The 24,084-nt window shown below is 61.5% G+C and overlaps 1 protein-coding gene across 2 annotated transcripts; it reads right to left on the bottom strand.

The window, feature by feature from the left end:
* Window positions 1-77: 77 nt before the first annotated feature.
* Window positions 78-24,084, bottom strand: CELSR2 (cadherin EGF LAG seven-pass G-type receptor 2). Of its 2 annotated transcripts, none has more exons than XM_079902417.1 (34): window positions 20,181-24,084; window positions 15,119-15,766; window positions 12,953-13,175; window positions 12,430-12,545; window positions 12,166-12,254; window positions 11,629-11,786; window positions 11,077-11,240; window positions 10,787-10,912; window positions 10,257-10,423; window positions 9,704-9,991; window positions 9,440-9,614; window positions 9,057-9,198; window positions 8,764-8,884; window positions 8,154-8,337; window positions 7,874-7,975; window positions 7,010-7,104; window positions 6,564-6,773; window positions 5,902-6,085; window positions 5,665-5,793; window positions 5,399-5,579; window positions 5,082-5,249; window positions 4,856-4,982; window positions 4,541-4,771; window positions 4,054-4,228; window positions 3,620-3,732; window positions 3,397-3,476; window positions 3,182-3,308; window positions 2,948-3,070; window positions 2,226-2,353; window positions 1,907-1,995; window positions 1,600-1,794; window positions 1,291-1,461; window positions 917-1,151; window positions 78-475 (listed from the first exon to the last, which is right to left on the bottom strand). In XM_079902417.1, the coding sequence occupies exons 1-34, from the start codon at window positions 23,473-23,475 to the stop codon at window positions 454-456; spliced, it is 8,781 nt and encodes a 2,926-aa protein (XP_079758543.1). In that variant the 5' UTR covers window positions 23,476-24,084; the 3' UTR covers window positions 78-453. The 2 variants fall into 2 exon arrangements, with proteins under 2 accessions (XP_079758543.1, XP_079758544.1); XM_079902418.1 differs by having other exon boundaries at window positions 4,541-4,741.

Below are 24,084 nucleotides of genomic sequence, written 5' to 3'. Positions count from 1 at the left end.
GGCGGGGTGAGGAGTGCCCTCGGCCCTGCGCCCTCACCACACTGAGGCCTGCCCGGTGCGGCCCGCAGGGCTTGATGCCCTGGGTGCATGTGGCTTTGTCCTTTCCTTTTGGTGATGGCAAACGAGGGGCAGGTCCCCCAAGAGTCCCTTTCCTCCCAGAGGCACAGCAGATGGGAAACTGAGGAGAGACTGGGAAAGCATCCTGGGAGGTCCTATCCTCTTTGGGGAGGGAAAGGGGAGTCAATTTCCAGCGTATAAAAAAAATTAATCCCTGAAGTCATGAAGAGTGGAGTTCCTTTTTTAAATTTCTTTTTTCCTCTTTTCTGAAAAACTTTGTCTTGGAGATGTTGGCCCCAGGGGTCCAAAGTGCAGTGAGGGGGATGGTGGGGGAGGGAGTTGGCACTAGATGGCCTTGGGTGGGGTGGGTGCCCCTCCCGGCAAGGCCCAGGCTCCTCAGATGGATGTTTCGTCGCTGCTGCAGGCAGGCAGGCAGGGGGAGCAGGGGCGGGATAAAGCACAAGACAGGAGTGGGAGCATGAGTGCAGCTGGGGAGCGTAAGGGAGCCTCAGGGTGTAGGAACCACCGGCCCAGGGTTAATGCAGGAAGTTAAAGAAGAGAAATCTGGAGAGGCAGGAAAGGAAAGTGACAGAAAAGGCAGACAGAGGGTTAGTCAGAGCAGAGGAGACAGTGGGAAGCTTTCACCAGAAGAAGGAAACAGAAAAGCAACCCCAGCTCCCCACCCTCCCTCACTTTGCCCGATGCTGGGCTGGGCTGACCCCACAGGGCGTCATGTTTGTGGGCATGTGGCCTGAAGGGACCTGGGCCACACTCTGCTGCCCACCTGAGCGGCCTGGGAGGCCTGGAGGCGGGGCCTCTGTGGGGCTGCACCCTGTCCCGCCCACCCAGCCACACTCACTCGGAGCCTGACGAGTCCTCATCCACCGTGCCTGCCTTGATGCTCATGGCGATGGGCATGACCCCGTTCAGCTGCTCCTGGAGGCTCTGCCGGGGTGGAGGGCGGGGAGGGGGCCCACCCCGGCTGCCCTCGCTGGCTGAGGAGCCCCGGGAAGACCCTGTGCCCTGCTCCAGGGGTAGCCGTAGGAGGCTGCTCTTCTCACTGATGGTGGGCAGACACTTCTTCTTGAGGATGCCTGTGGGCCAGAGGGCGGGTGCCATGAGGAGCAGGTGGAAGGAGCATGGGGCTGCCCTCGAGAGCCCTGCCAGCCACAGGCCAGTGTGAGGAGTGAGGTTGCTGATGGGGGAGCATGCAGCTGAGCATACCCCGCTCACCTTTGTGAGGTTGGGCAGAAGGGCCTGGAAGGGGACCCAGGGACCCCTCCCGAGGCAGGGCATCTCCATTCTCCCGCGGCCGCTCCTCAGAAGCCCCATTTCCACCACTGTCCTTTGCTGCGATCCCAAAGTCTCCTGGCCAGGGGGCCTTCCCGGACCCCAGGCCCCCATCTGGTGGAGAAAGGAAGTAGATGAGGCCCAGAGAAGACAGACGGCTAGGAGAGTCACCACCCTAGTCTTGCTTCCCAGGAATCCCAGCCCCTCTGCCCTCCCACTGCCCCCAAAGGCCACAACCCTGCGCTGACCCACCCTTGGGGGTACTGTGCAGGGGCAGTCTCTCCGCCCCAGGCCCCAGCAGGCTGTCCCAGCCCGGCTCTCCAGGGAAGGTGGCCTCCGCCTCTTCCTCCTCTTCCTCCTCCTCACTATCTGATGAGTGGGTAGAGGCATAGGAGCCACTCTGGTCATCTTCCAGGGACAGGTCACTGTCAGAGTCTGTGTCTGGATCTAGGAAGTGTGGGAGAGATCACAGGCAGCCCGTCCGCCACTGCCCACCCTCAACAAAAGTTAGGCAGCTGTGCCTCCACCACCACTGGCCGTCAGGAGGTTCCGTCCTCACCATGCTGCTGGTCTTGACCTTCCAGGAATAGGCCACCAGGGTTCCCCAGGCCAGGGGGCCCTTGGCCAGGGTTCAGTGTGGACTCCTCCCTAAGAAGACAAGACATGCTGGAGGCATCAGCCTGGCCCCTCACCCGGTGTCCCATTCTCTTCTCTGTTCTGGGTTTTCCAGTTCCTTCCCCATGTTCCTCACTGCTTCCACTTCAAGCTGCCACCGTGTCGGCCATGGTGTGTGCTACGCAACTCCTAGCAGCCTGGCCTGGGTCTAGCATGCCCGGTGCCCTTCTCCCCTCCCCAACTGTCCCATCACCAGAGCTCACCTCAGCAAGAAGGGGATGTAGCTGGGCTGACTCTTGCCCGAGCGGCTGGCGCTGTGCAGAGAGCCTGCTGAGTCTCCGTAGGGCTGGTAAAGCCTTCCATCTGCATAGGGGCTGGGGCAGTTGTAGGACTAGGCAGGGAACAGGGAGGTCAGTACATGGGTGAGCCGGAAGGGGTGGCCCCGGGAAAGCGGAGGGGCCGAGGGAGCTTGCCCTAAGTTCTCCCCGCCACATGCCCAGGACTGAAGAGAGAGGCCCCACATCTTTGCTGCCCCCATTTCAGGGCCTAGCAGTGTTGTGGCTCTGCCATAGCTGTGCCAGTTCTACGCACCCCAAGTGCCCCGGACTCGGCTGTATAAGCGTCTGCTGGCAAAAGACGGCAACCAGGAATTATCTCCTGAGAGCATTCTGGGAGGCACAGAAGATTTACCAAGAGGCACAAGGGATTCTCAGGTGTGGGGCATTTATGACCTGATTACCTGTCTTGGCTACTCCCTCATCTATTCTAAGCTCTGCTCCCATCCCTCCCAAGTCAAAAATCCCCCTCCCCGACCCCAGGCCCCTTCTTCCCAGGCCACACATACCATTTCACCACCCCTTCCTCCTTCCAGGAAAGGATATAAAGATGGAGAAAAAGTGGGACAAAAGCACAGCCTTTGTCCCTCCTGCCTCTTCCCCCTCAACTCCCCATGACCCCTTCACCTCCCTGACCCCGGCTCCCTCACCGAGGTCAGAGTGGACTTGGTGGTCAGAGCAGGGTCAGGGCTGGGCTTGCGGCTGCAGGCAAACTTGAGTGCTTTCCGGACCTCCTTGCTAAGCACCACATAGGAGAGGAAGATGAAGGGGCCCTGACAGGCAAGAAGCAGCAAGTGTCTAAGTGCTTATTAAGGCACCTCATACCCAAGCTTCCCACCTACAATTCCACCGGCCTCCCACAGGGCATGGGTCGGACCAGGTACCTGGATGCAATTGGAAGCAGCAAAGAGGTAGTGGAAGAGGAGGGTGTCACTGTTGACAGACAGCAGTGCCAGTAGCCACGTGGCGCTCAGCAGCAGGAGGACAGCGAAGGAGGGCCGCAGGCCCAAGCTGGGGAGGGGGCGGGCTGTGAGTCTGGCCGTGAGGCCTCCCGTGCCGATGCCCGTCCACTGCCACGGCACCCACACCCCATACTCACACAGGGCCTTTCTTCTCAAAGCCCTGCCGCTGGGCAGCACAGGACGCCCGGGCCGCCAGGATGTACAGGAAGACACTCATCTAGCAGGGGAGGGGGACGTGGGAGGGGGACCATCAGGGAACAGACAGCTTCCACCCCACCCTATGGAGGCCTCAGCAATTCCCAAAGGGGATCCTGAGGTCACACTCAGCCTGCTCGCCCCCAGCCGCTTTCCAGCACTTACCGAGACAGCAAAGGCCACGGGGCCAGCAAAACTCCAGATGAGCGTATCGTAGATGGAGAGCCAGCAGAAGTCAGGGTTCCCATAGCCTTCCGGGTCCAGGCCCACGGCTAGACCTGGTGACAGCAGCGGGGAAGGGGTGATCAGGGACTTGGAAATCAGTCAGGCGGTCAAGTGGGCTCCTAGGGCCAGGTGCAGGGGATGAAGGCTTCTGCCCACCATATGTCCATGCCGTCCTCTCCAGGATGGGGGACCCTGTCCCTGAGTCGGGGTGTCAATAGCTGAGTTAAACCAAAGGGATACTTGTGGAGAACCTGGCCTGGGCATAGGGATGTGGGCCTCTGGGCCTGGGCTGGGAGTGGGAGAAGGTGGCATGAAGATGGACTTAGGCCCTAGGGATGTAGAACCTCAAGGCCCGGGATCGGGGGTGCGGGTACCTGTGATGAAGGCGGGCACACCCCAGCCTAGCATGTAGTAGAAGCGCATGGGGCCGGCATTGACGTCGCGCACCTCGGTGAGCGCCCGGTACAGGTGCAAGGCCTCCAGCAGAGCCCAGGAAAAGGTGCAGAGGTACAGGAAGTGCAGCAGGATGGCGATGACTGTGCAGGCAAACTGAGGGCCCAGGCCGCGCCCAGTCAGTGACCAAGGCACACCCAGAGTGTGGGTCCTGCTCTCGCCAGACAGGGGAGGAGAGCCTGGGTGTTGGGAGGTGCTTCAGGGGGCGTCTGGGCCAGAGGAAGGTACCTCTAGGGTGCTGGGGAAGTAAGGGGGAGCTAGAGAGGGGGAAACTGGGGGCCAGGCACTAGGCTGGCTCAGTCACTACTGCAGGAGCAGGGATTGAGGGGGCCTCTGGGGAGGACGCGTATGGGAGCCTGAGAGGGCTGGGCACTGGGGAAGGTTTCTGCGTGAGGAGGAACATCTTACAGGGAGGTCAGCCTGGTTGATTCCCAGGAGGAAGACCAGCTGAGCTAGGCCCAGGGCGGCAGTCAGGTTCCGTTGGATGCCGTGCTGGTTGGAGCGCAGCGCACGCAGAATAGTGAGGAAGAGGAAAGTGAGCAGTAGGGCAGCCAAGGTGACCCCTAGGGCCACATAGGTCAGCGTCTTCAGTGGCAGGATCTCCCCATTCTGCAGGGTGGGTGGCAGAGAGCCAGAGGGCTTAGGAAGGGCGGGGCCTGAGCACCTAGTCCAGTGCCCTTGGCTCCCACCCCCAGCTCTGCAGCTACCCCTGGTGGGTCCAACCTCCCGCCTGGACACGTCCATGAGCACAGCGAAGCTCGTCATGTGGTTGCACTGGCAGCTGACGTGGCTCTCGTTGCGGAAGACGACTTCGCAGCCTCGGGCTGACCAGCCACCTGTGCCACTGACCCTGCGTGAGGGAGGCAGGGTCAGGAGACAAGAAGGGTGGGGTGCCCAGGGGCCTGAGCTCTCCGCCCAAAGCCTTGGGGGCAGGGCAGTGCAGGCTTACAGGATCGAATGGTTCCAGAAGACACAGATGGGCTTCGTCCGCTCCTCCGTCTCCAGCAGCCGGAACTGCACCGTGACTGGCTTGTCCAAAGCACGGGGCAGAAGCTCCTCATCGTCATGGACGCTGATGCTCACCACGGGCGTGTTGATGACAGGGCGTTTGGGAACTCTGGCGCGGGGCAGGTGGGCACACAGTCACCATGGTAGTCGCGTGACTGGAGGACGCCCCAATCACTGAGATGCCCCCAACCCCTGGGCCCTCTCTGTGCCTCACCCACCCGACCTGTCTCCCCCCGACTCGTCTCCCCAGCCGCTCACCTCAGGCTGCGCTTGTCTGGGTCGTAGTTATGGGGCAGTAGCCCAGCCAGGGTGCGGTAGATGATGACACTGGCCACCGCCTCACCCTGACTCAGCTCCGGGTGCCGCCGCTGACGCCGTGCCAGCTCCTCTGGCTCCTGGGCCTCTCCAAGGCCCGCAGGCCTGACCATGGGGGGCGTTTCTGGGATGGGGACACTGTCCACTCAGCTGGGTCCTGCGCAGATGCCCTGGCCTGGCCCCTGACCCACCCCTTGGCCCCCACTGACCTCTGAAGACGGACTCAGGCAGAATGACCGTTGTCTCAAGGTCCGGGGGCCGCTCCCCTCTCAGCGCCTCGTAGCGGGGCAGCTTGGCCCCAGCGAAGTTCCCCTTGTCCAGGCGAACTACAGAGATGACTAGGGAGAGGTCACAGGTCAGACCCCCGGTGAGGTGGGCAGGCCCCTGGCACGGCCGCCCTTACCAGAGACTCTCCCTGGACCCTCCCACCCTGGCAGCAGCCTCACCAATGTTGGGCGTGACGATGGTGAAGGGGCTTAGGTAGGTGTGCCGCATGTTCTGGGCCAGGGCACTGGCGTAGGCCTCATAGTGCTGGAGCAGCCAGGCGGTGCCACCCTCTGTCTGCTGGATCAGCTCCCAGTGCCGCTTGTTGGCTGCATCCAGGAGGGCGCTGCCCACCTGCAGCAGATTCTGGGGGAGGGCACGGTCTCGGTGGGCTGTGCCTGAAGCCTCAGTCCTCGTCCCCAGCACCAGGCCCCAGCCTGTACCTAGACCAGCCTTGGCTCGCCCCCCCACCATGCCCCTCCCTCTAACCCTTCCTCCTTAGTCTCTAAGAGTTTCCCACACAGATGTTATTAGATGCTGGTTCCTCCCTGTCCTGGCACGATGGGCAGGGCCTCTCCTCCGAGAAGCCTGATCAGACCAGGCCCCAGTACAAACGTTATTTTCTATGGGCGCCTTGCTATGAGAAGGGTTGGGAAGAGGTGCTCTAAGTTACCCATATGCTGGGCCATGGCTCAGAGGGTCTCATGGGGGCCTCATGCCGGCTGAGAGCTCCCCAAAGGCAGGGGTGGGGAGTGCCCCCCATTTTGCCCCCAGGTGGCCAGGAGCAGGCTCACTCACTGTGACCTCCACCCACCCAGCCATTCCTGCCCCCTCCAAGCCCCACCTCGGTGAAGTGCACATCCTGTGTGGCGGACAACCCGAAGCCTCGCTGGGTGCTCTCGTGGGCCAGTAGCCGAGCGGCCAGCTGGTAGGCCACCTTGACGTCACTGCCGAAGTAGCCAGCCGTGTGTTGGGTAGCGTTACGCAGAAGCAGGGCCAGCCGCTGGGAGCGCCCCGAGTCCAGGCCTGACTCGTTTCGCTGCAGCCGCTCAGCCTGGGACCAAGATAGGCTGGGGGGTCAGCACAGGAGTGAGGTACCCAGAGAGTAGAACTGGAACTCTAGAGTAAAAGGACTCAGGAAAGGGGAGAAATGGCCTCCAGGTGGGGGCCCTGGGAGACAGGAGCTGGAATTCCAGAGTCCCCTTTCTCAAAGCTGGGGAGGCAGGCAGGTCATACTGGGCCAGGGCAGGGGGCAGGGGTAAGGAGATGGAGATGAGCAGTTCCACTTACAAAGCCCTTCAGCTCTGAGAAGGTGACTGATGTGCAGTTGAAGAGGTTTGGGGGGAGCCACCCTCTGTGCTCGTCACAGTGGCGCACAGCAGTCCCTGGGGGAAGGCAGCCAGGAGGGCAGGCCTCAGGGGGAGACACAGGAGGCTGCCGAGACCTGGCTGAGTTCTGCTGGGGGGCAGCCCCTCATGGACCAGAGGCAGGAGACAACCAAACAAGGGCCCTGCCATCCTGTACTGCAGGTGAAAACAGGGAGACGCGTGTGGAGAACACCGGAGCCAAAACCTCTGTAGGATCAGCCCAAAAAAGGGCTACAGGGGCACACGTGGTCCTGCAGTACACGTGGTCCTGTGGCACATGTGGTCCCTTTGAGCCACCAGACGTGGCTGTCCCTCTCCAGCCACCACCTTGAGCTCCTTGCCACTCACTCTCTACTTCTGAACTCTGGTCATCGTCAATCCAAGGACCAGCGCCAGCCCCCATCCTGCGGCTGGGTCGCCTGGGACAGCACCTCACCTCCCCTACTCCCCAGACCATCTTTCTAGTGGCATAACTCCAGCACTAGGTGGTGAGCTGAGGACGGGAACCCTGTGTGACTCATCTTTGAATCTCTAGCACCCAGCCCTGTGCCATGCACACTGCAGGTTTTTTAGCACTTTTGTTAAGAGTCCAAGATATAGGCACCTTTCATGTAGGCAACCTTGGGAGCAGGGGAACAGTGAGCCAAGGAAGCATGGGATATGGAGTCCCCAGGACCTGGAGGCTGGAAAGTGGGGTCCTATGATCAGTAGCCAGGGGCTCCCCACCCTCACCCCACTGATGAAAGGCCAAGTCCTCAGTCTCACATTCTGGGCCTCCAGCACCTACCAAAGGAGCCTTTGGGGCAGGGGGCAGCAGCAGGCAGCCCGAAGCGGGTACGGGGCCACCAGATCCCAGCCTCGATGGCCCGTGGGCAGCTGTCATAATTCACTGCAGGGAAGCACACACCGTCACTCAGGAGCAACTGTCCCCCTACAGCTCTGGCCAGGCTCCCCAGCCCTCCCTGTGCAGCCTCAGGCCTGCCACCAGCCCCTGCTCCTGGCCTCCCTGGGACACCAGGGCCTGGCACACAGCAGGGAGGGCCACCCATCTACCGCAAGAGCCCTACCTTCACAGCCGTTGGTGGTGACCTCAGCAAAAGGGTTGTCACAGCGATCACACTGGCGCCCAATGACACCTGGCTTGCATGGACACTGGCCATCCTCAGGGTCACAGACTCGGGACAGAGAGCCCGTGGGGTAGCAGTCACACAGCAGGCAGGCGGGGCTGCCAGGGGGCCGGTAGTGGTTCTCCTGGGAGGGGAGAGGGAGGATGGGGTCACTGGCTCAGGCTCTCTTCCCTGGATGCTCATGGATCCTTCACTGTGGCCCCTCTGGAGAGAGGCTCCCTGACCTCAGGTCCCCACCAAGAACGGTACATTCAAAATATGTAACAACTGGTAATGTTTTGGAGTTTAATCCATCAATGAGACACCAATCAGAACAGGCTGCAAACAACCAGTATAGCTGACTTAGAGCTCACTGGTTAAGTATAGATCCTGGACGCCCCACACCCCAGACACACGAGGACAAACAGCCCCTTGCCCGCCCTAGTGGAGCAAAGGCACATAAGCCCTCAGCTCTCTGCAGAGTCTTCCTTCATTGTCCCCCCCAAGGGCCCAGGAGGTACAGAACAGAGGCCAAGGCAGCCGCTATGGAGGCCTAGGCCGGGGCTGGCACCTTGCAGTGGCACTCGCCGCTTGTCTTGTTGCAATCCGGATCGAAGCCTTTGCTGACGTCACAGTTGCATGGGCCGCATGTGGGGTGTCCCCACCAGCCTCGGGGGCAAGGCTGGTCAATCCTGCAGAGGAGGACCAGGCAGACATGGGCTCCCTCTGCCACCCGTCTGGCGTAGCCATGTGTGGCCCTTCTGAGCCCGGCTGTGGCTCAGCCAGGTTCTCAGTGCTCGGAGGGACACAGCAGACACAGGCAGTGCCACTGGGACCCGCTGCTGCCTGCAGTGGTCCACTTACCTGGTCTCACAGTATGGCCCAAGGTAATTTTGGGGACACTCGCAGATATAGCCATGGGGGTCACTGGGCTTTCGGGTACACATGGACTGATGCTCACATGGGTTCAGGTCACACACGTTAGTACAGTTGTCACCATAGTAACCTGGGACCAGAAGGACAGGAGAGGCTCAATCCCCACCTTCCCCTAGCACTTTCTTCAAACCTGCCTTCATCCATCCCCTTCTACCCTGAGCAGCTATACCAGCTGGCTCTGGCTTTGTAGTGCAGGAGGAGAGGCTCAGAGAGGTGATGTGACTAGCCCCAGGTCACACGGCAGAGGCAGAGTGAACCGTCGCCGCCCCGCACTTGCTAACCTGCCCCATTTCCCTGGATCCCTGGCATACCTGGATCGCAGCTGCAGGAATAGCTGTCCCAGTCGTCACTGCAATAGCTGTTGGCAGGACATGGGTTCGAGTCACAGGGGTCTGGCAGGCTACAGCCTGGCTCCACATTGATGCTTTCCCCACGGCTGGGATCCAGACTGCTAATACCCTCGGACGTCTCGCTTACCCGAACACCCTGGGATGGACAAGGTAGTGTTGGTCCTTTGTGGAGCGGGCCTCCAGCCTCCAGCTATTGGAGATGAGAAGGCAGGGCAGGAGGCTTACCTGCAAACAGCCCCGGAAGCCACGGACCACACCACTGGCCGGCCCAGGCACTCCCCCAACGGTAATGTTGCTCAGGTGTAGCCCATGCAGCCGGGGGCCCAGGTTGCCCTCTGCCCGCTGCTGCCCGTAGTCGAAGGACAGGATGGCGTGGCCGGGGCCCCCACTGGCTCCCAGTGCCAGCTGTGCATGGTGCCAGTCGCCATCATTGGCCCGGCCTGGCTCCAGCCGGAGAGACGAGGCCTGGAGTCCGGTGCCCTCCACGCTCAGCACCACGTGGCCCTCCTGAAGCTGGCACCAGAAGAAAAGAGGGTCAGCAGACTGCCTTAATGGGCTCTTCTTCCAGCCCACTGTCCTCCTTCCTGGACCACCAAACCCATCCTGCTGCCCAGCTGAGGCCAGAGAGGAAAAGGTATTATTTCCCTTGGGCCCAAGAGATGGCAGCAGTGATCCACCAAACGAACCTAGCTGCCTTTCTTTCCAGGGAAAGGCCCCGCCCAGCCATCTTTGACCAACCCTGGCCTGGGCCCGCCTGCCCCACCCCTCTCTGCATCACCTGCAGGGTGATGGTGCTGCGCCCCCTGGTGACAGCCTGCAGCAGGACGCCGTCGGCCTGGCGTGTGCGGAACATGAGGCTGAGGTGCCAGGGCTGAGAGATGGGCAGCGAGAGGCCATGCCAGGCCACCAGGCTGCTGCCCAGGAAGCGCTGCGGGTTGGCCATTTCTGGGGAGACAGAAAAAGGCAGACTCTGAGAGGCGGAGCACCCAAGTGCCCCAGGGGGTATGATGCTCAGCAGGGGCGGCTCCCTGGGAGGCAGGGCACTGTCCCTCCTAGTGCCCACTCTCCACGGCAGCCCCGCCCCCCCAGAGCATTCACCTGCCCTGGGCCCGCACCACACTGTGCCCAGGCCTGCCTCTGACTGGGCCCTTTGTCTCCCGTGCTACCCTCTCAAGGCTCTGCCCAGACACGCTTTTCTACCCACAGCCCAGCTCAGCTGGGCCCTGCCCAGTGCCTGCCCGGACCCTGCCAGTGTTCCCAGCAGTGCTGACAGCTCCCAGGCCCCGACCTCTGAGGGCTGCCCCCTACCCTGGGCACAGCTCTTGCCCCCGAAGCCCAGAGGGCACTCGCAGCTGAAGGCATCCCACTGGTTCACACAGGTGCCCCCATTGTGGCAAGTGTTGCTGTCACACACGTTCTTCTTGGCAGGGCAGCCTAGAGTGGAGAGAAGGGCGCTCAGGTGGAGGCTCCCAACAGAAAACCTGTGGCAGTGGCTGGAGGGGGCTCTGAGACCCGCCACGTGCAGGGGTCCCCGCAGCAGGCACACCCCTCCTCTCTGCGTGGGGCCCCTGGCCTCGCCCCTACCCCAGCCCCCATACCAGGCACGGTGCCGTTGTTGGCAATGAAGTCGGCCATGTCGATGTGGCGGCTGTCCACCTGCAGGTTCCTCATGCAGCCCACGAAGTGCCGGGTTCGGACAGGGAAGCTCTCGGGCAGGTCAGGCACCCCGCCCAGCAGCAGGGGCCCTGTCAGGTCCAGAGACCTGGGGGAGCGAAAATGGCTGCGACATGAGGGAGAGTGGGGTGCTTCCGGCTCTTCCTCCTCCCTGAGCCCTGCCGCCAGGCCAGGAGCCCAAGGGGCCCTGCAGAGCAGCCAGGGGAAGGGGAGCCTCAACCCGGAGCTGCTCTCATCTGATACCCGCCCCTCCCCAGACCGCTGCACGAGGCCCGGCTCTAGTCCCCCAATCTTGCCCGCTCCCGCCTCCCACCCCAGCCCCCACAGAGTGCTAAGCAGGGGCAGAGGGAAGCAAGGCGAGGGATGACCCCCGTCTGAACTGGTCCCCATTTCAGGGCCCCCAAAGGGCCCCCTACAACCCTCCCTCCCTGACTGGCCCACACCTCACCGCAGCCCCAGCCCTCTCCCCTGCTTACTTCTTGCTGCCACCCTGGGTGCCCTGGGCAGCGCAGGAGTAGTTGCCCAGCACAGCTCCAAAGCGCAGGGCCACCCCTGTGTCACAGCCATCCACGGTCACCACGGCCACCTTCTGCTCGGATGGGCCCTGCGGGAGCCCTGTCTGACCCAACAGCGGCTGTGGACAGGGAAGGGCAGAGATGGGAAAGAGTGGGCAAGAGCCACTCAGGTCACGGGCCAGGCACTAACTCACCCCCTGTGTGTACACCCTCCCCCACATATACAAACACACATGCACACTGATGTGTGCTCACAGGACTTACGCACTTTACCTTCCTCAGCGTCTACTCAAGTTTCTGCCTACTAGAACAGGAAAGATCTATACCACCCAGCGGAATGGGAATACCCAGCAAGGTGGTAAGTTCCACCCCTCCCTTCCCCCATTTCAGCCAGAAGTGCCATGACCAGCCCCTGGGGAGGCAGCGCCACCCAGGTCTAGGTGAGCTCCTGAGCCAATGACAGAACCCTCCAGCTCCTTGACCGCCTCCCACACCCACCTTATTGTAGTACTTCAGCTGCACTGTGTGCCACTGGCCGTCACTGACCCCTCCGGACACGAACGGGGACACGGTGGTGGTCGACTCCCCTGGGGAAAGGACCCAGGTGAGCTGGGACACCAGATGAGGGCTGGGAATGGGGAGGGGATGCTCATGGTTGGGCTGGGCCCAGATCTGGCTGGGAGAGTGTGTGCCTTGGGGTCAAGGGCCGAGAGACACGGGGCCTCTAGGAGATGGGCAAGGACATGGGGCAAGCGGGATCACCTGCAGAGAAGGTGAGCTGGACCTGCTCCTGGATCACCTCGAGGGCCACAAAGTCATGCTTCTCGTTGAAGCGCCCATTGTACAACAGCAGCCCATCACGCTCCTTGGTGGCAAACCTGAGTAGGAGTGGGCGATGGGGGCACGCAATGGGGCACCCACCTGGATGCCAGCACCCCAGCCACCTAACCAGCCCTGATCCTACTCAGGACTCTCTAGAGGGCTGACTCCTTGGCCGAGGCTATGGGCCATGTGGCTAGAGTGTGGAAGATGAGCCCAAACCAGGACCAGAAGCAGAACCTTGGCATCCTAGCTCCCACCCTTGAGGGTGGGGTGGGAGGAGCGTAGATGGCCCTGGTGGGTGAAGGAGGCCTGCTGGCCAACTGCACAGGCAATTCCAAGTGCAGACCTGGCTCTGCCAACAACCTCTTCTGGGCACTTTTGCTGCCTGACTTCCCACCTCGTCCGCAGAACAGGAGGCACCAGACTCCCCCCCGGCCCCTACCCCCAGCACCCAGGAACTCACGAGAGGGCCAGGGTGAAGTGGAAGCGCTGGCGTAGGCCCCGGAAGGTGATGAAGGAGCGGGCGGGGAAGCTGCGCGTGGTCACCTGGCAGAAGGGCTTCTCAAAGTCTCCGGATGGGCAGTCGCACTTGAAGCCGCCCACCAGCAGGTTGACACAGGTGCCCCCATTCTTGCAGACACCCGGGGTGCAACGGCCTGAGCGGGCACTCACCTCACAGTGCTCACCTGGGCAAGAGGTAAGGCAGGTGAGCACCAAGTGCCTGGGGAACTGGGACTCCTTTGCATCCAGTGATCCCTCCATGGTCTCCTGTGACCCCCATAATACCCCCAAACTCTCCCAGGCATCCCCACTTCCTCTCATGTGCAAACTCAGCCATTCTGCGCTGTGCGTGGCGCACTGGGCTGTTCTCACCACAATCCCATATACGGCTGTCCTGCGAGTTCCCTGAGGCTCCCAGTCCCTTCCATAGCCCTGTTTGGACCTCGAGAGCACAGGCCCACGAGGTTGCTATTATAAGGGCCAGGTCCTAGCGGCCTTTGGTGTCAGGGCTACCACGCAAGCTTAGGGGTGTTCCGGCCCCTTCAGGGGTGAATGCGCATGGAGGGAAGGGCCTGCAGGACAGCATGAGGGCTGCTGCCAACCCCTGCTTCCTCCCTCCCTCCCACTGCTGCTTTTGTCCCTGTCAGGCACCAAGATCAGTTTCCCTCCCTGGGGATAAGACCAGGCTTCCACTTGGATTTGTCGGAGTTATGGGATGGTGTGGGCAGGAAGCTGGGGACTTTCCAGAAATGGGGCAGGGAACTCCCACCCTGAGCCCTGGGGTCCAGACTGAGGACCTCTGTGCACTTGGGAGATGCTGACAGAGTAGGGAACTGAGCCCTGGGAGCAGACCAGGATTCAATGGAGGAGATGAAAATTCCAACAATATCAGATGGAAAAATTCACCCTTTTCTCTCCCTCTCCATTCCCAGATTCTAGAGATAGGTTCTCAGCTCCAGTGCCTAGTGACAGGCTCTAGTTTCCATGGAAACTGTTGTTCGCCTACTCTAAGCACCCCCCTACCCCATCCTCCTGGACAAAGACTTCCCTCCCCTCCCCCAAGCCCACCCCTCTGCTCCCCACCCGCCCCTCCACCCACAGTAGCAGCTGAGAGGAGTCAAGTCTGGCAAGTTCTGGGCAGGAAGATGCAGCAGGGGTGGCAGTGGGGCTTGCCTACCACTGCTGGCAGAGCCAGTGGGCATAGCTCTGGAGGAGAGGGAGCAAGCCCTAAGGCATCTGGGAAGGAAGGGCCCTTGGAGGAGAGAAGGGGTGTCCTGAGGAAAAACAGGAGCCTGCAGGGAGGGGTCAGGAGCACAAAGCAGAGGCAGTGAGCATCCCAGGGAGAGGCTTGGGACAGGATGTGTAAAGACCCCTGGAAACAGGCCAGCAGGGAGGCCTCTTGGTCAGGACGCTGTTTTACACACCTGGGCAAGGGTGGGGCTATTCTGTTCAGGGTCACACACAGGTGCAATAATCTGAAAACCACTATCCCCATACCCAAACCCTCCAGTTTCCCCAGCTCTTCTGTGCCTTCCCCTCAATACCTAGGGAAAAAAGCACTTGCTGCAGCTCAGAAAGGTAACTCACTCACCAGTGGGGAGAGATCTGGTACTAGGCCCAGCCGCATCTCTAATCCAGATGAGACCTGGAGCAAGTCACCTGATCTCAGCGTTCCCTTAAATCACAGCCAACACTTCCTACAGGCCAGGTCTTTACCCGTATTAAGTCAGTCCTCACAACCACCTTATCATGTGAATAGATTCATCATCCACTTAAAAAATACTAAGGCACAGAGAGGTTAAGTAACTTGCCCGAGGTCACCCAGCTAGTATTGTCAAAGCTGGGATACAAATGCAAGCCGCTTGGCTCTAGAGCTAGAGCTGACCTCAGTTACACCACCTGGGGGTGGGGGCTGGGTAGGTGGCCAAGAAGAAGGGGTCCCCTCTCTGCCTTCCTCAATAGGTGGTTGTGAAAGAGCAAGTGGGACTTGTGAATGGCCAGTGTACCCTGTACCTTACTCTGGAAAAGAACGAGGCCACCCCTGTCCTTAGCCTGGTTGTGCTGGCACCGCGGCGCTAGCCCCCCAGAGCCGCCCCCAGGGGTCCCCCCTCCCTCGGTGAGGGCTCACCGGTGTAGCCATCGCGGCAGAGGCAGGTGTAGCCGCCCTCACGGCTGCGGCAGCGGCCGTGGGAGCCGCAGGGCCGCGAGTAGCAGAGGTCCACCTCCGTCTCGCAGTAGTCGCCCGTGAAGCCAGGCGGGCAGCGGCAGCGCAGCCCCCCGACTGGGTGAATGGGCCGGAAGAGCACGGAGGAGGAGGCGATGAAGGGCGCGGAGGAGTCGAAGCGCAGCACCGACACGCAGCGCATGTAGTTCTCGCAGGGCTCGCGCAGGCAGATGTTGTCGTCGAAGGGCAGCACGCGCTGAGCCGAGATGGCCGTGAGCAGACTGCGGTTGAGGTACAGGCGCTCCTGCAGATCCTCAGAAGGCAGGAAGGGAGGCCCGCCCCCGGGCCCTGGCGGCTGGCCCACAGACAGGCTCACATTGAGGATGTGGCCGCCCGGGGCGTCGGTGTCCCGCTGCACGTTGAAGACCACCACGTGGTCTGGGGGTGTGGCCAGCGTGGCGGCCACGGCCTGGATGAAGAGACCCAGTAGGGGCGACAGGAAGCGCTCGGGCGACATGTCCTCCAGGCGCAGCGTGATGCTGTGCGTGAGCATCTCGTCGGTAATGATGGTGACGCGCAGTGCGCACTGAGCGGTCACACTGTGCACGCCATCTGCGGAGAGGTGAGACGGTCAGCACCTGGGGAGGGCAGGGTTGCCAAGCCATAGACCTGGCCCCGGGCAGGAGCAGCCGGAGGAGGGAGTGAGTGCGGGCTGAAATCCCGCCTGCACACTCTTGCATTGCCTAGTTGCCAAGAAAGGGTCCTCTTTTCTAATTGGCATAAAGGTGCCCCAGGAGGTATGTGTACCTCACCTGAGGGAGAGTCACTCCATGACGGCTCAGCCCACATGGGCACTTAAGGGGATTGATTTTCAGAACTTCTTATTGCATACTTCCCAGAAACCCTCTGTTGTGAAGCACGGACACATCTTTTAATATTTGTGCACCTTTCCCTGCCCAAGCCACAGGTCCTGCTCCCTTATACCAGACCAGGTGCCTTCCTGCACAAGAATCTTATTTCGCCTTTTTCTTACCTTCCTACAGGGCCCAGAGTACCATGAGAGACCCACAGATATAATCCTTCTGCCCCCTCAGCCTCTATTTCTCAACACTACCATAACTCTGACCCTGGCCATGTTCCCCCTCCCCCACTGCAGTAGAGAATGGAGGGTGAACTGGGTCAGTGGGCCACCCAGTCCCCCTCCCACTGAGCCCCACGGCTGCTTGGGCTCAGGCCCGCTATCCCCATGGCAACGCCCCACACAAAGCATTTTTCCCGCCCAACTCTCTGGGCTGCAGAGGGTAGCCTGGGGGGCCCCACCCCAGGAAATCCAGCTGAGCCACCTTACGGGTGGTAGCACCACCCACTGGCCTGATGCTGTGGCGTTCTGGGGGTCAGAGATGGAAGGGCCTGGGCAGCTCTCCACCCTGAGCCCCAGACAAGAGCCCCAGTGGGCTGACCTCTCCTCCGGCCCTAGGGCCTCTGGCTACTCATCGCCCACTTGGCTAACCGCATTATAGCCGAGTGCCTGCCACACCCCCAGGCCACACACTCACCTATAAACAGCTAAGTACTAACACTCTGGCTTCTCACTCCACCTACACACCCTAAGCCCCGAAATACCATATACACCTGAATGCACAAATACATGGCAATGGATTTTATTTAGCTCAAAATGAAAGCTGGAGGCCAAGGGGAGAGGGAAATGGCTTGGCAGGGCTATAAAGGATATTCATCTTTTTTATTTACTACAATGTCCTACGCATAGTAGGTGTTCAGTAAGATGTTCATGAGAATTTATTTGGTCTCCATAATGAAGAAAGGGTCTTTAAAACACAGCAGGAGGGGCCCGGGTAGCTATTAAAAAGGACACCCTAGCAGGAATGGGACAGGAGTTGGTATTTCAGGGGTGGGGTGGGAGTAGGAAAGGGATCTGGGAACAGATCCTGCTTCTGTGTCACAGCGACTTGAGGTGGCTAACTGCACAGGCGGCTGGGAAGGCTAAAGCCAGACACCCATCTCAGCCATGTCCTCGGCCCACTGCCCACCTGCCCTCCAGCCGCATTGCTTGAGAATGCAAGGCCCGCCTGCTCTCACCAGCAAGCCTGTTTGTCATCACTCACTTGCTCCTCCTTCTCTTGACTTGCTGCTACTGAACAAGCTGTTCCTTCCTACCTGGCCTATCCAGACACCAGCCCACAGCCCTCCTGGTTTTCTAACCCGCTCTAAACTCACCTTTTCCAGGAAGCCTGCCCAGATTTATGACCTCAGGCTCTACTGTTCTCCCGCTTTCAGACCCCCCTGCACTTACTTATGGAGCTGGCACAGGGCTCTTGTGTACCTGGTGCCGTTATTCCTTGGTGGCATAGTCCCTCCGGGCAGAATGCAGCCCAAGAATCCACACAGAGTACTTCTAACTAATCAGGGAGGGGAGGGGGCAGTCAAGAGAAACCTCGCCACCACTCAGCCCTGGGAACAAGCACTCCTCCCTATGTCCCCCCTCCGTCATCCCAGGCTCCGCCTGCGCCCCTTGCCCAGTGTGTCTCTGTTGCTTCCCATCTGGTCCACCATCTGTGGCCACCTGCCCCCTCCGCTATTTTCCCCCATCCCAGCAGTCAACCTACTGCTCTCTGCTGCTTCTTTGTTCCTCTCTCCTGCCTTGACCTGGGTCACCCCTCAGGTGCAAAAGGTAACGGTGGAAACAGGGGTGGGGGGTTGCATTACCTGAGCCATCCTCCTGGGAAGGAAAGGGGTGGGATGGGCCCTGACTCCAGGAAACCCCACCTGTGTCTAGAACCCAACCTGCCACACCTGGAAAAGTGCCAAGTCCCAGACTGTGGCAGAATCAGACTCCAAGCCCCTCTTCCCCTGGCAGATGTGCCAGTGGGAGTTGTAGGCCTGGAGGGGGTCTGCCACTCTGGGGAATGACCAGGCCATGGACAGGAGCTCCGGTGTGTCCTAGCAGGGTAAGGAAGAGGCAAGGAGAATTCAGGCTTCAGGGGAGCCATCCGGCCCAAGCTGGGGCAGCTGCAGCCACAGGGAACAAGAGAGGGGGAAATCAGAGAGGCATAAACACAGAGACCAAACAGGGGCAGACAAAGGCCCAGGAAAAGAGCCAGCAGTGGAGAAAGTGGGAAAGCAGGAGAGAGTCACACAGGAGATGGGGAGAGGGCAATGGAGGGGGCCGTGCAGAAGGGCCCCCAGGGGCAGAGGCGGGAAAGAAAGAAGAGACAAAGAACAAGAGAAGGAAAACAAAGGGGCAGTAGGAGTCAATCCCCCTCACCCCAGCCTCCCTGAACTTTGGGGTTGCCGTGGTGACTGCCTCCAAGGGTCAGGGCTGAGGGGAGAGGGTGGGGCTAGGGCTGGAGGGTCAGCCGAGGCCTCCCCCTCTATTCTAGGGGAGCTGAGGTCTGGGGCTCTGCTCTGGTAGGAGCACGAAGGCTGGGTGGAGCCTCTGCCCATCCCTCCATCACCTAGGGCGGACTGGGGATGGACAGGAGGGAGAGGCCCTTCCTCTCCACTCCTTCCCCCTGCCTCCCAGCACAGAGAAGGACAAGATAGGGGAGCTCCAGCTCCCACTTACTCCTCCTGGAGAGGAACTGAGGCTTCAAGATGCACAGAGCCTTGTCCGTGACCTCTAAAAGCTCATGTGCCCTGGCTCTGATGGCCACCTGAGGAGTGGGGAGGGGAGTCATGAGTCCCCGGAAGGACCATGAGTGGAGGGGGTGGGGAGCTGAAGCCACACCCTGTGTCTTGCACGCCTCTCACTCCCATCCTGGCCCAGACTCCCCAGGGTGGAAGTGAGGCCCGGCAGGCTCTTCTCTTTCTCCCCTCCCTGATGTGTCTGGAGTGAGGGTACCCTGACCCACCCATCCCCAGGGCACAGCTAACAGTGAGCCCTCATGAGGGTCCCAGTTGTTCCCAGGCTTGGGGAAGGGGTTCAGCAACCTGGGGCTGGCCCCCTCCTTGCTGCTGCTGCTGCTGCCCACTCCCTGCAGCTGACAGAAGAGACAGGATGTCGTCCCCACCCCAACTCTCCTCCCCCAGCCCTTCTGTCCAGGGAGTCTGCAGGCTGAGCGCTTGGCCAAGCAGCTGGAATGCCCGGCCTAGGTCCCGGCCAGGCTCCCATGCCCCAGGATTCTGTTCTCTCACCACTGGATCAGGGGGCTGTGCCCTCAGAGGCCACCAATCCCCTGGCCCATTGCGGTCCCCACACCCCATCCCCTGAGCCCAGGCTCTCACGGCCTGCGGGGAAGGCCTGGCGTCTGAGAACAGCCAGCCCGTGGGGCAGCAAGGGGACCCAGAAGGCTGCAGCCTGCCCCGGGCTTGCAGCCCCTCCCCCAAGCCGGACCCCGAACCACAACCTCTGACAGTGGGGTCTGTTTGGACAGAGACAATGAGCTGTGGCCTCACTTCCTGTGGGAGCTCTGAAGGGGGAGCCGGGCCAGGCTCTTTCTGCCTGGAGGGAAAAGAATGTCCTAGACAAAGTCCCCCTCAGCCGGTCTGCGGCTCAGCCGGGAGCCAGAAGGGGCCCGACTGCAGGGTCCTGACCCCGAAGTGGCAACCCTGTGCCCCCCCGGCCTCAGCTCTGTCAGAGGCTGTATGAGATCACAGGGAGACCCCGGTGGGCGGGCGTGAAGGGGCGCTGAACCGCCGGCTCGCCTCTCCTGGCCACGGTCCTCTCCATCCCTCCCCCAGCTCTCCCGGACCCCAGTCCTCCACGCGCCTTTTTTCACAATTCTTGGCAGCCGTCACCAGGGCAGCCTCACAACGCTTCCCCACCACGTCACAGGCTGGTAGGCAGGGGGAGGCCAACCGAAGCAGCCAGGTCTTGCAGCCCGGGGCAGCGGGCAGGGCCAGCACAGCTGCCAGGATGTCTAGGGCTCCTTCCCAAGCTGCTTCTCACCCCTCAACCGCCGGGCCAGTACCGGGGACAGAGGCGGGTCAGCAGTTCCGCCTTGAATGGCTCTCCAGGCCCTCCCCCACGGGCCACCCCCATCCCCATGTCACCTGGGCCCTTCCTTACCTGACACCAGCACGCTCATGATGGCCTCCAGAGGTCGGTTGTTGTCCAGTGCCCGACTCAGCCTCAGCTCGCCCGTGGACGCGTTGAGCAGGACCAGGCTGAGTTCGTTTCCCCGCTCGAAGCTGTAAGTCAGGCTGTCGGAGATGTCAGGGTCGTGGGCAGGCACCCGGCCGATGGCACCCCCGGGGAAGCTGCTCGAGCGGTTGGTGACGTAGTTGTTGAAAAGGATCTCAAAGTTGCCCAGCACCGGTGGGTTGTCATTGCGGTCAAGCAGGCGGACGTGCACTGTAGCCCGGCTCACCAGGGGGGCCGACGTGGCCTGGATGACCAGGATGTATTCAGGCCGGTCCTCGTAGTCCAAGTCCACCAGAGCGGTCAGCTCCCCAGAGAAGATGTCGAGCTGGAAGACCTCAGGGATGTTGCCCTCCACGATCTGGTACATGATCTGGGCATTAGTGCCTTCGTCAGGGTCCGTGGCTGTGACGCGGGCCACAGCCAGCCCAATGGGGCTGTTCTCTTCAACAAACACATCAAACTCATCCTGCTCAAAAACAGGCGGATTGTCGTTCACATCCAACACAGCGACCGTCACGTCCATGGGCGTGCGAGCTGGAGGCATCCCCTTGTCCACTGCATATGCCCGCAAGGCGTACTGGGCCACATTTTCACGATCCAGCCTCCGCAGTGTTCGCACAATGCCTGACGTGGACTCTACGATAAAGTCACCATCTCCATCATCGCCTCCTTGGAAGGTGTAGAAGACCCTGCCGTTAAGGCCAGAATCACGGTCAGTGGCCGAGATCTGCAGGACACTGGTGAAGGGGGGCACATCCTCATAGACACTGCCCTGGTAGGAGTCCCGCAGAAACTGAGGGGCATTGTCATTCACATCATTCACCAGGATCTCCAGGTAGGTGGTGTCAGACTTCTGGGGAATGCCATTGTCCCGGGCAGTGATAGCCAGGGTGTAGGACACCTGGTCCTCATAATCCAGCTCGGCCTGGGTGGTGACAGCACCTGTATCTGCATCGATGCGGAACTGAGGGATGCTGTCCTCCATAAAGTAGGTGATGCGGGCATTCTCACCTGTGTCCTCATCTGTGGCACTGATCAGCACCACCGTGGTGCCTGCTGGCCGGTCCTCATTAATATTCACCGTGTAGTGAGAGCTCTGAAACACGGGACGATGGGTGTTAGCGTCGGTGACGTTCACCACCACTTGTGCTGTGTCCTGTCGTGTGCCATCGGAGGCAGTAACAGCCAGCACGTACTGCCGCTCCAGCTTGTAGTCCAGCGGCAGGGCGAGGGACACCAGCCCCCCCCCACTCTGGCTGGTGATGGAGAAGCGGTTTCGGGTGTTGCCGCTGGTGATCTGGTAGGTGATGACACTGTGGGCATCACGGTCCACGGCCGACACCGTCACCACGCTGGTGCCCACGGCCGCATCCTCGTTGAGCCGCACCGTGTACTCTGGTTGGGTAAAGGTCGGGTTATTGTCATTGACATCCAGGATGGTCACGCTGACACTGGCCGAGGCAGTGAGTACTGGGGTGCCATGGTCGCGGGCTTCTACTCCAAAGCTGTAGAAGTCAACCTCTTCCCGGTCCAGCTCAGCAGCCACGGAGATCCAGCCTGTGCCATTGTTGATGGTGAAGGGGAAGTCATGCCCGACCCCCGCAAGGCGGTATTCCAGGCGGGCATTGTCACCAGCATCAGCATCGATGGCTTGGACATGGAGAACCAGGTAGCCTAAGGGGACACTCTCCAGGACAGTAGCCTGGAAGGGGGTGCTGACGAAGATGGGAGCATTGTCATTGATATCCAGGACCTGCACTGTCACCAAGCCGGAGACGTTGGAGAGAGGGGGGCGGCCGCCATCCTGTGCTCGAACCCGTAGGGTGTATTCCTTGGTCGTCTCATAGTCAAGAGGGCTCACCACGTCCAGAGCCCCAGTCTGGGCATCTAAGTAAAACTGTCCCCGCGCATTGCCACTCATGATGCTGTAATGCACCAGGGCATTGCTGCCCTTGTCTCTATCCGAGGCTGTGACCCGGAGTACCGGAGCTCCTGGGGTCACGTCCTCCCGCACCTGGACCACATAGCGCTTCTCGCTGAACTGGGGGGCATTGTCATTATCATCCTCCACAGACAGGAAAACAGCAGCTGTGGCACTCCGTGGACCGGGGTCCCGACCCTGATCACTTGCTTCCACTGTCAACTGGTAGGATTCCACCTCTTCCCGATCCACAGGGCCACGGGTTCGTATTACCCCAGAGCGAGGGTCAATCTCAAAGACTTCAGAGGGGCTGCCCCCAGGCCCCTCCAGCAGGCGGTACAGAATATTCGCATTGGGAGGGGCGTCACCATCTGTGGCTCTGACGGTGAGCACCTCATAGCCCACCTCCAGGTTCTCCCTGAGGCTCTCCTTGTACTCCTGCTGCTCAAAAACAGGGTCGTGATCATTGGTATCAGTCACCAAGATGGTGAGCGTGGCCAGGGCACTGCGTCGGGGCATGCCGTGATCCTGCGCCGTGACTCTGAAGACATGGGTGCTCTTGGTCTCACGATCCAGCTCCTCGGCTGTGGTTACTGCACCGGTTATTGGGTCCAGGGAGAAGAAATGGTTGGAGCGGCTATCGAAGAGGGCATCCATAGTGTACTCAAGCCGACCTGCCTCACCCTCATCTGGGTCGATGGCCCGCAGAGATGCCACAGGGGTACCTGCTGGCTGGTTCTCGGGCACTGTGGCCTGGTAGCTGGGGGGCTGAAACTGGGGGGCTGTATTCACATTCCTCTTCCGACGTCCACCCATGGACGCTTCTGCCGAGCTTTCCCCTGCCCTGAACCCTGGGGTCTGCACCAGCTTACAGGACTGGCATCTCAGCCGTGGGGCCTTTAAGCACAGGTGCTCATGGGGCAGGGCAAGTTTGCCCTGTGGGGAAAGGTGGCCTCCAACGCCCAGAAGACGACAGCTCCAGGGGCAGCCTTCGGGCGCTGGCGGCAAGGGGATGTGGGCCCCGGATTCTGGACACCAGACCCTCAGACCATCATGGTGGGGCACCAGATGGCCAGTCAGTTCCGTCCCCGCATCCCTGCAGCGGCTGGTGTAGAGCCAGAGGTTCGAGGATGAGGCTGGACAGAGCCAGCCCACGGGAGCGCAGGCCCCCGAGGAACCGCGTCCCCCGGGCCCCAGGGAACGACAGGGCCCCACCTGGTCTCCCAGTAGTGGCGGCAGCAGGAGCAGTAGCAGCGGCAGTGGTGTTGGAAGTGGGGCGCGGGCCGCCGGGCTCCGCATCTCTCCCTCTTCCCGGCCGGCCGGGTCAACGGCGGCGGCGGCGGCTCCTCCTCCCGCTCCTGCCCGCCCCGCCGCGCCTCATGCCCAGGCCAGGGCGCCAGTCCCCGGGGGCCTGCTCCTTGATGCCTCACCGGAGCCCGGGCTCCCACCGTTCCCTGAGCCGGGCCCGCGCCCCGGTCACACCGACCACCACGGGCTGGCGCCGCGCCTCCACTGGCACACCCGGCTCTCGCCACCTGCGCCCGCGGACCCCGCGCGCCCTTGGCCCTGCCGGCCCCCAGATCCTCAGAGTGTTCCTCGCTCCCGCGGGATAGCCCACCTGCTCCCGCGGAGCTGCGCACCCGGACCCCGGCCCGGCCCCGGCCGCCCCCGACGGCCCAGCGCCGCCCGCTCGTGCCCCGCGTCCCCGCCGCTGCTGCTGCTGCTGTCGCCGCGGCCCCGGGCCCAGCCCCACGCTCCCTCGCCTCCCAGGCGGGCGGGCGAGCTCTGCAGAGCAGCGGCAGCGGCGGCGGCGGCGGCGGCGGCGGCGGCAGCAGCGGCGGCTCATTACCATAGACCTGCTCGCGCCGCCGCCGCCTTAAAGTGGCGACGCCAGCCGCACCGAAGGAG

This window comes from Stenella coeruleoalba, assembly GCF_951394435.1.
Source record: "Stenella coeruleoalba genome assembly, chromosome: 1".
Classification (NCBI taxonomy): Eukaryota; Metazoa; Chordata; class Mammalia; order Artiodactyla; family Delphinidae; genus Stenella; species Stenella coeruleoalba.
Note: the sequence above shows the minus strand (reverse complement) of the source record. Positions and strands in the feature narration are given on the sequence as shown.

Excerpts from the sequence above, each read along its gene's own strand:
- CELSR2 (XM_079902417.1), bottom strand. The coding sequence starts at position 23,475 with ATGCGGAGCCCGGCGGCCCGCGCCCCACTTCCAACACCACTGCCGCTG. Across the intron at positions 10,913-11,076 it reads CAACAACGGCACCGTGCCTG|GCTGCCCTGCCAAGAAGAAC; the intron begins GTATGGGGGCTG and ends TCTCCACTCTAG. Across the intron at positions 476-916 it reads GAGGACTCGTCAGGCTCCGA|CAGCGACGAAACATCCATCT; the intron begins GTGAGTGTGGCT and ends GCCTGCCTGCAG.